The sequence below is a fragment of the Corvus brachyrhynchos genome, unplaced genomic scaffold, assembly GCF_000691975.1.
Source record: "Corvus brachyrhynchos isolate BGI_N302 unplaced genomic scaffold, ASM69197v1 scaffold58, whole genome shotgun sequence".
In the NCBI taxonomy this organism is placed as follows: Eukaryota; Metazoa; Chordata; class Aves; order Passeriformes; family Corvidae; genus Corvus; species Corvus brachyrhynchos.
Window position 1 is genome coordinate 833,847 of NW_008239539.1, and position 10,007 is coordinate 843,853.

Genomic DNA, 10,007 nt, shown 5'->3' on the forward strand with positions numbered 1-10,007 from the left:
AATTTGAGCATTCTGCGTTCCTTGAGCAGCTATTTTCACACATAGAAGATAACCACACTTGAGACACTTTCTCTCCTAATTTCAGCCTTGTGAGCCTAAATGTCAGAGTTTTCTGCCTTCCTGGACAACACTTTCATCAGCCAGAATAAAACAAGATGTTCCGTTTCCTTCTAAGCCTTCTCAGAAGAAAAATCCCCAAAACTGCACTGCATCCTGAAGGCAGAACGTTCTCATCTGTATGACTGCTTGAGACTGTTACCGGGAGACTTTCCTAATATACAAATTCAATCAATTAACTTGTTTCAATGTCACCATTTTTTCCCCCCTTAGCTCAGCCCGAGAGGTGACAAACATCCTAAGGTGTTTCATTATGTGACTGATTATCTCAAACGTATCTCACAGCAAGCAGGAGGAGAACTATCAAATTCAGTTTCATTTTTTACAGCATAATCTCTGCTTGAGACGTGACTGGGAGTTTTCATGTCAAAAACTGACTGCTCGTGCACGGAGCTGACACTGAAGACCAGCACACAAGCAGTATTTTCACCGTGCCTTTCTTTCACGCCAACATAGCTGTTACATTTCACTGAGCCCAATTTTGTTTTGTAAGGCTTCTTTCAATCACGCCAGACCCCAGCAGACAAAGCCTCAACAGTTCAGAGCTCCAGCCATTCCCTAAAATTCACTGTCAGGTAGTTCCCCTCAATAGCCACACTGTGTGGTACAGTCAGCAATTACCACATCCATTCCAACTTCCTCTTGAGGTTTGAGGATTCTGTAATTTATTGTTTCATAAAAGACAATTCTTGCATTTAATGTTTTACAGCAATTAAACAATGCATTAATGGAAAATCTAAAATTTCCAGTAAGGAAACTTTACATTTGTGTCTTTTTCCAATGTGACACCAAAAGCTTGTAAACGGACATGCACCTGGACCTTGACTTTCAGCAGAGCAGCACCACTTCTTCTGAACACAATGTTTAGCAACCAGGTTGAGAATGATGGTGATGAGGGACCTGGCTGGGTAAAGGAGATGGCTGGGTGGGGAGTGGTGAGGGGGAATGAGGGATCCAACATCAAGAATCTGGATGAATCTCAACTATTTATGGCTTGCATAATAAGAGATTTGAATATTTAACTATATTTCTACCCGTCTGATCATTTAAACTACCTGCACTTGGGATGAGAAAGGAATACAGTCTGGGTCACTCATTCCTAAGTCACTGGACTGGTCAAAACTCAAATATGTTGATATGAACCTCACCTTTCGGAATTCTTGGGACTTATCTCTAGAAAATTCATTGGAATCATCATCATGGCTCTCTCTTGTTTACAGACCCACAGTCACTCAAGTTGGAAGGGAAATCAGGAGGTCTGTCTGCAGCCCAGGCCTCCACCTCCTCTCAAAGGGCACATGCTCCAGTCCCCAATCTCCTCAGCAGCCCTTCACTAAACTCACTCCAGCTCCTCCATGACCTTCCCAGTGATGGATAGGAGGCAGTCTGTAGCTGACTGTATTGTCTTTGAACCCTTTTTGAAAATGGATCTAACACTTGCCTTCTCTTGCTTTCCTGTGGCTGGGATTTTAGAGACAGCTCCTAATATCTTCCCTGATCCATTTTTGTAAGACTTCAGCAACTAAGTGACTTTTCAAAACTGAAGCTTGTTATACAAACAAATCACTAATGAAAACTAATGAAAAAAAAAAAAAAATCATTCTCTTCTAACCTCTACTGCAGTACTACCAGTATTCCTGACTCAGCTCCTGACACCAGCTCCAACACCAGAGACACGAGCCAGGATGGGGAAAATGTGCATATACACTAAGGTGTGATAACAACTACCACCTGATACAGGAAAAGCCACCTGTTCTGTCCCAGTCCTCCCCCTCACCTCCATGAAAAGAGAGCAGTATAAACTGAGATCCTCCCTTGGTCACACCAGGTTTAGTTCCCAGCCTCTTTCCACTTGCGTGTTGTGTACCACAATGTCATAACCTCATGGTTCTCTCTGCTCTACTTGTCCAAGTTGTCTCCATCATCTCTCTTTTGCTGTGCTCATAGTGACAAAACAACCGGTGTTAAAAGTCTAGAAAAACCTGAGATACTGGTTTATTTCAGAAATAATTGCTGGGTTTAGAGATTATTCTACCCTTTCATAAAAATAAATCATAGATTACTCAAATGTTTCCCTATCAATTACAAAGCAGTATATGAGGGCACATTAAATGGCCCTTGCACCTGGCATTAAGGTTCATATAAAGAAGCAAATATGAAAGATATCCAGATAAGAAGCTAGTCTCTAATCTCTTCCCAGAGGCCAGAGGGGAAAAAAGCCAAGGTAACTCCAAAATGTGTGGCAGAAGCAGCCCAACAAGAGCGCTCACTCTGGTCTGGTCTTAGAGGTATCGGATGGCAAATGATGGATTGCCTTTGCCTTCCTCTGCCTCTCTCCAAAACCATTCTTTCTCTTAACTGTTTCCCAAAGTATCTTCGATATTTTGACACAGTTGCCATGTCTGCTCTTGTGAACAACTCTAAAACCCACCCAGCAGCATCCACAAGACACACATGGCTACTGTCACAGCGCACATGGCTACCAGGCTAACACTCTTACAGACCAGAAGGTTTCATTAAATTTATTTGCCATAAGAAGAGAAATCCGGACAGAAGGAAGAGGAGGCAATCTGCCTATGGACTGGGAGACACCACACTGGGAACATCAGCTTCTCATTCACAAGATCATCTTGAAGAAGATTAAATACTTTCAGGCTCTTGGAGCACATTAACGTTAACAGAAGCGAGACTGTCTTCTCATCCTATCACAAACACACACATCGTGTCTCTTGCCCAAATTTAACAGCTGACAGAATATTTAAGTTCAGAATGACCCTTTTAAAAGGAATCATCTGAGAGTCGGGTAATTAATAGTGGGCACTTGCTTAAGTCAGCATGAAATGCACAGTCCGTACCAAGCCAGTATCTGCTTGTGCCTGCCCTGAGTTGGCTCCCACAGCTGCCAGACCCACAGCTTCCCTTATGGCTGTGCCACCCTCACTGCCCACCTGGAAAGGAAATCAGCACATAACGCACAAGAACACAAATTGTCTTGACAAACAAACTTTAACTGTGACATTCCCTGGCCAGAGAGTTCTTAGTGAATATATTGCCAACACAGGTGGCTCAGATTTTGAAGTGCTCCGTTCCCGATGCTCCCCACAATGACTGACAGTGTCAGTGGTGAGAACTCGAGCTCAGTTCTGGCTCAGGAGCTCCCTTCAGCTACATGAGTCCTTCTAAGAAAACTCCCACCTTAACACACCTTCTCCAACAAAACCACAGAACATGCCTATTCTGTGAAGGGCGAAATATATAAATATGTACTTGAAGTAATACTATTAAACAAGGAAAAAACCTAAGCAACATTACTATGAAACAGGCAAGTCTGGGGTCTCCTCTGTGATGAACAAAAGCTGCAAAAGTACATTTCCATTCTTTTTAATGCCACTTTTTCCTCCCTATTTCTGATACCAAATTTAAGGGAACTGTCTTCTGCTTGGCAACTCAAATTCAGCTGTGCAAGGACATACAACCCAAAACAAACCAAACATACATGAGGAAGCAACAGCAGACGTGCATGTAAAACTAATGATTTTTGTATATTAATGTCTAAAAAAGCTTCCAACCGTAACTGACAATACAAAAAAACATAAATACCTCATAAATCTTTTACTTTAAAACACTGATTTCAGTCAGATGAGGCTGTTTTGAACCTTTCTCATTAATACTTTCCTTTAGGGAGTTTATGAACTTAGGAAAAAACTTCACAGCTATTCCAAACCAGACTCATACTCAGTACTTACTCAACTCAAGCCACTCGGTAATTTCCCCATCTCTTTTCTCCATGAGATGAGACTACACAAGAGATGACACAGAAGCGATGACATCAGCAACACCCACTAATAACCCAGCTATCGAAGTACCCGTGGTGGCAAAGCCGGGCAGAGCAAGAGAGCAGCTCGTGCGCTTCTGGTGACACACACATGGACAGGGGCTGCAATCTAATGTCCCATTTTACTTCTCACACTGCAGCAGAAAGTCTCCAGCTCTCATTCCTCTCTGCCGTGTCCAACTGCAACAGGAAAATGACTGGGAGACAGGGAGAAACAGTCATTCAGGGAAGAACGACTCCTTTTCCCACTGCTGTCTTCCCAAGGAAGCTTCCACAGCACTAAAGGTGACCAGCAGGGAAGCAGGGGATTATTTTACAGACTTATAGATGTATAAATAAAAATATATCCAGACACAAACTTTAAACCAAAGATATTGTATTTATCCAGAGTCATAAACAAGATCCTTATTTCTCAATGGCGGCAAATAAGAAAGCAGGAAAGGAAGAGTATGCTAAGAGATTTAGATTACGAGTTGTAATTATCACTGCTAATAGAAATTTCAGTTTTCTTTTAATTCACACTTATGATTCTGCAAAACACTTAATAGTATTTGTTGAAGCATCTTTATTAAAGAGTTTTCCAAATAAACAATTTAGGTTGTCTCTGTATCTTAGACATCTGAGAAGACAGATGGAAAACATAACATATGTTAAAAGAAAGATTTACAAAGCAAAAATTCTTGAAAGTGTAAACCAAATTAGGGTGGAAGTGTCAGATTTCTAAGTTATCCCTCATGTTTTTACACTGTATAAGAACAAACCCCAGATTTTTTCAAATCAGGTTTTTCAACTACCCCCTCCACCCTGATTTCACATTAACCTGCAGTGTTTTGTTAATAGGGTAAGGGGTTTTTTTTATGTTCTTCTCTCTTAGCAGGTAGCAACAGTAAGTACAATATCTAATAAAGATAAACACTAAGAATTTGTGGGGGTTTTTAATGTGAAGCTGCAGGTATAATAAAAAAGCACAGCATGTTGCTGTAGAAATAATTAATGGCACTGGACGATGACTCCAAGGAATGTCCAGACAAAATAGAAAGTGAATAATCTGCAGCAGAAAAACTGGAATTCATTTCACAAGCTACCAAGAGATCTCTGGAGTACAGCAAAGACACAGCCTCTCCTCCTGCCTGCTGCTGGCAGGGCTTCTCCAGAAGCTCTATGCCACAGCACAGGACAGCATTTTCCTAGTTAAGTTTAAGTCACTGGAGGGGGAATAAGTTTGGAAAAGTCCCCAGTACATCTGCAATTATCAAAGTACGAGTTTCAAAAAATAAAGGAATGGGCAAAATGGTAGGACTGTGGACTGCCACATATGATCAGGCTGGCAGATCATCTGCTCAACTTTTCATCCCACACAGACATGAGTGCCAAACTCCTCGGAAAAACCTGTAAAAGCCCACAAACATTGAGAGAGTACACAATACCCTGCTATCAGCAATGCCTCAGGAACTGGTAAGAATTAGCTGCGCTAGACTCTATAAATGAGCCCATTTCTAATCTTACAAATCTCCTGTCCTAGATCACAAACACTGGCATCAAGTTATGCAGGTCAGTCACTGCAGGTGGAAAAAACCCCAACAGTTTGTATCAAACTTCTAGCTCAAAGTAAACATCTTGCTTGGCATCATCCTCTCCCATCCACCACCCCCATGGTTACATGAGTCTTAAACAATATAACCATGAAGTATTCCACAAGAAACAATATAGCTATGAAATATCACACCTCATTTTTCCCATCCCAGATAGTTAGGGCACAAGTACCACAAAACAAACAAACAAACAAACAAACAACAAAACAAGTTAAAAGGACATCCCCATGGAATAATTACAACTATGCACACTCCTTCACCTACAGCTTTTCAGAAAATTAATTTCTTCCCCAAATTTTCTGCCTATAAATGCAAGTCTGTTCACTTAATGAAATTATCCTTTTCCTTGTTGTTCTAGGGAGAGGATAAGGAAGCCCGCGTGTAACTGTGATTCTTACTGTCACAGCACACACATGACACTCAAGTTTTGCACGTATCATACAAAACAAGCGCAGACCGATTATACAGGCTTCCACAAAGCTTTTCAGCCACGCAGGAATGAACCCTTTAAAACATCCATACTAACGCTTTCATGTGCCCAAACAAAATCTGGGTTTAGATCACTGAGACGTCACTCCATCTGAAGTCTCTGCTAAGAATGTGAACACAAGCTTAGAAAACCTCGCTGCCTTTCCTCCAAGCTACTTTGCTGTTGTCCACCTCTTTTCAAACTAAAACCTAAATCCACTGCAATACACCTATCTGGTTTTTGGCAGGAGAGTAGGATCAAATCAGGCTGCGCATTGACACGAACTCCCTTCTGCGAAGTTCTGTGGCTGGCTGGGAGTCAGCCAGAGATCTACTTATCTCAGCACGTAGGGAGGCACGTGCAACAGGGCCAGCCTTTCCCCAGTGCAAAATCCGGGCCCTGGATGCCAACACATGGGCCGCGAAGAGAACAGGAGTTATCGGGGAGCTGGGCTTGCAGCTTTTGCGGCAGCAGCCACGCGGTTTAATCCGCGTACAATCGGAAGTTAGGGAGGAGGAAAGAATTAAAAATCAACAAACCCCCCTACAAAAGGAAGTATGAAGTGAAAACCTAGCTCTAATGGACGTTGGAAGCTGCTCAATCTCACCTTCTTCCCAACTTCACCTACTTTAGGAATTTGTTAACTCCTGATGCCATCAGGGACACCCTCTGCTCTGGCCCAGATTACGCTGTGTTGTTTCTGGAACTGGCGCAGCACCACAGCAGCAGAAGCTGCAGGGAACACAATGAACACAGACAGAAGTATGACTTCAGTGAAACCCAGACTCTCACCAAGCTACCTGCAGAAGGGACCACAGTCCAGGGGCCCCTGAACACCTCCAGCTGTGCTGCTGCTCCATTCAAGCGCATTTTTCCCAACCAGCTCGAGAACGCCGCCAGGTCTCTGTATATTCAGCTGAAGGACCGATGCCAGCAATGTACAAAATAATCACAACACTCAGTGTTAAAATAACACACTGCCATAAGCAAAGTTACTGTAATTCTACTTTTTGTAGAAGTCCCTTGTTTATTCTGTGGTGCTGGATGAGAATGTCTCACAACAGCCACAGAGGAGACAAATGTTTAGGTATGAAAACGCCTGTGTATCCAATAAAGCAGTAATTAGACAAAAGCACTACTCCTACCTGGCTAGACAAGGAAAAATCTTTCCCACGGACGTTTTACCACAGGAGTCAGCTCGTTCAATATGGCACAGCAATGGCAAGCGAAGTTAACAGCCAGAAGTCTTAAGCTTCCTTATTGATACAAAGAGCAGTGGGGCAACTGCAAAATGGGACTATCATGAAATTTAACGATGGTCACAGCACCCATTTCTGTTATCCTTTCATCTCTGCTCCCTTCTGCAAGATCAGACACCGGATTTAGCTGCTTAGGTTTAACAGAAAAGGCTGTACTTTCAGAAGGTAAGCAGACCAATTTCAGTGGCACAAACTTTGCCCCGGTAAGCTGAGGAGCTATTTTTATCAGAAAGATTAAAGGCAGCTAAAACTTACCCTGACAAAAGGAGTTGCTTAACATCACCGCATCAAAGCATCAAGAGAAATATAAACAAGGAGGAGAGCAGTTGCTTTCTGCCCAGTGTTCAGGCCTGCCATCAGAGCCTCGGGTGCGAGCATTTGCAGGCTTGAGCCGAACTGTTCGGCAGGGCCCAATGCGGCAGCGGTGAAAGCACACCCCCCTCACGGCAGCCGCAGCACCCACCAGTGTGGGGCTACCACTGCAATTACAATTCTGTTCAACAGAACAGAATTCTGTTCAACTCACTGCTCATCCAGGGCAAAAGCCTCAGACCCATCTCCCCAGGCTCCCCCAACCAAAAGGCCACTTTCCAACAGAAACTTTTTCATTTAAGTCCCAGCACCAGGGAACAGCCTGGTTAAGTTCCAGGAACAGGCATTTGACAGCAAACACTACTCAAACTATTTGTATCACCTGCCACAATACACAGAAACCTTCAGCAATCCTTCACCAAGCAGCATTAACTGCTGGCAACAAACCTAGAAATGCTTTTCCCAAAAACAACCCTCTCTTTGAGAGAGAGAAGTATTTTTGCCTATGGAACACCAGGACGACAACGGAACTCCATGGACACACTTGTCCAGAATACAACTTGGGGTTTGCCATCCCAGTACCCACAGGCCCCCTGAGCCCTGCAGAACTTTCTGCAGATGCTGGAGTTCACACATCTAGCACCACGCAGAGCTCCCTGAGACACACGAGAACTTGCTGAACAGGACATAATTAAGACTGAAGCATTCCAGAACAGCCCAAGTGAACTTCAAAAAAGAAAAAAAAAACCACCCCAAAACCCAAGACACTGCTTCAAACACCTCTCACTGGCTACCAGGAGAGTCTAAAATGTCTAGCTGAAGAGTTAAAGAAAAACTGTATTTGTCCTGTGTTACAAAGTGCATTTCGCAGCAAGTTGTGTATCAGCCTTCCATATATTCCACTGCTTCCACAAAAGGGATTAACACAGCTCAATCACAAGACCTCACCTAGATATTCTCTGATACTGTTTCTTTCTTCCTTGTTTCATTTATTTACAGGCTGAGAAGAAAAGGTTTCCATAAAAAAACCCTAAAGGACCGAAGCATCTGTAAACTGTTGCCAAACGCAGATTGAGCAAGACGAAAAACCCACAGAATTTATCAGCTCAATTATAGTAATATTTTTTTTTCAGTCTATGAAAACACAGCAGGCATAGCATGATTAACTTATCGCTATCCCTTCCACAAGATTCATTAATCTCTGAAAGCAGAAATTCAAGTCCAACAGACTTTGTGTTCTTCTGAAACCACTCTTTCGGGGACTGAAACAGTCAGAACACCGGGAGAGGCCGGTCCAGGCACACATGCTCTTGTGCACACACGTGTGTATTTACAACGGGCACACGCTGGCTGGAAACGAGACGTGCTGATGTGTTTTATTATCTACAAATCCATCACAATTGAAGAAAAAGGCATGCCAGAGACACTACGCGACACAGACCAGTCGCAGTGACTGCCAGGCTGCCGGGCATTTCGGCATACAAGCAACCCCACAACTTCAATTATTATCTGCAAATCGTTTCGGGTTTAAAGGAAAAATGCTTGGAACAGTTTAAGCCAAAAGCCTTAAAACCTTGGTCACAGGTTGGGAAGTAAAAAAAGCACGAAGTATTAACTGGAGGGTAGAATTAGATGGTCTTCAAGGTCCTTTCCAACCCAAATCATTCTATGACTAAGAAGCTATTAAGGAGTTTTTATTCTGTAGCGTGTTGCACACAGGGGCACAGTGAAAGAGCCTGTATAGGGATACTAGTTGTGGGTAATCTGAGGGTTTAAGGAGTACATAGAAACCTCGACTACCCTTCCAGGAAGGCATCTTCAGCTTTAAGCTGAAGGAGGGTAGATCTAGATTCGGTACCGGGGAGATTTCCCGATTCCTTCCTTTGACGGTAGTGAGGCCCTGGCACAGGCTGCCCAAAGAAGCTGTGGCTGCCCCATCCCTGAAAGTGTCCAAGGCCAGGCTGGACGGAGCTTGAGCAACCTGAGAGAGTGGAAGGTGCTCCCCAAGGCAGGGGATGGAAGAAGACGGGCTTTAAAGTCCCTTCCAACCCGAACCATTTCACGATTGTACGATAAGCATGATGGTACCTACGCCTGGCCCTTCTCTATCCGCACCCCACTCACCTGTGCACCCCCATCACCCAAACCGAGGCATTAAAAACGAAGATGATGGATGAAAAGAAGGGAAACCCAACTCAAAAAACGTCTCTTTTCAACCGCTATTTATAGCCGGGACGGTACTTGGCGTACGGGTCCCGCCCGGTAACTTCGACTGCAGGGGGACGCACCCCCCCCCGCCAGGAACCGCGGCAGGGCGGGCGGTCCCCCCAGGCCCTCCCCTCCGGCGGGGCGGGGGGGTGAGGGGGGGGAACCGCCGTAGAACCCCTCCCGAGCCACCCCCGCGGCCTTACCTGCGCTATCGC

At 44.0% G+C, this 10,007-nt stretch overlaps 1 protein-coding gene across 1 annotated transcript in view; it reads right to left on the minus strand.

Moving 5' to 3' along the window:
* CREBBP (CREB binding protein) overlaps positions 1-10,002 on the minus strand; it is a gene marked incomplete at its 5' end in the record, with an annotated part of 96,539 nt that extends 86,537 nt beyond the window's left edge. The window contains one exon of the mRNA XM_017741231.1: positions 9,996-10,002. Coding sequence (XP_017596720.1) covers positions 9,996-10,002 — 7 coding nt within the window. The remainder of the gene's footprint in view (positions 1-9,995) is intronic.
* Between the last annotated feature and the right edge of the window lie 5 nt (positions 10,003-10,007).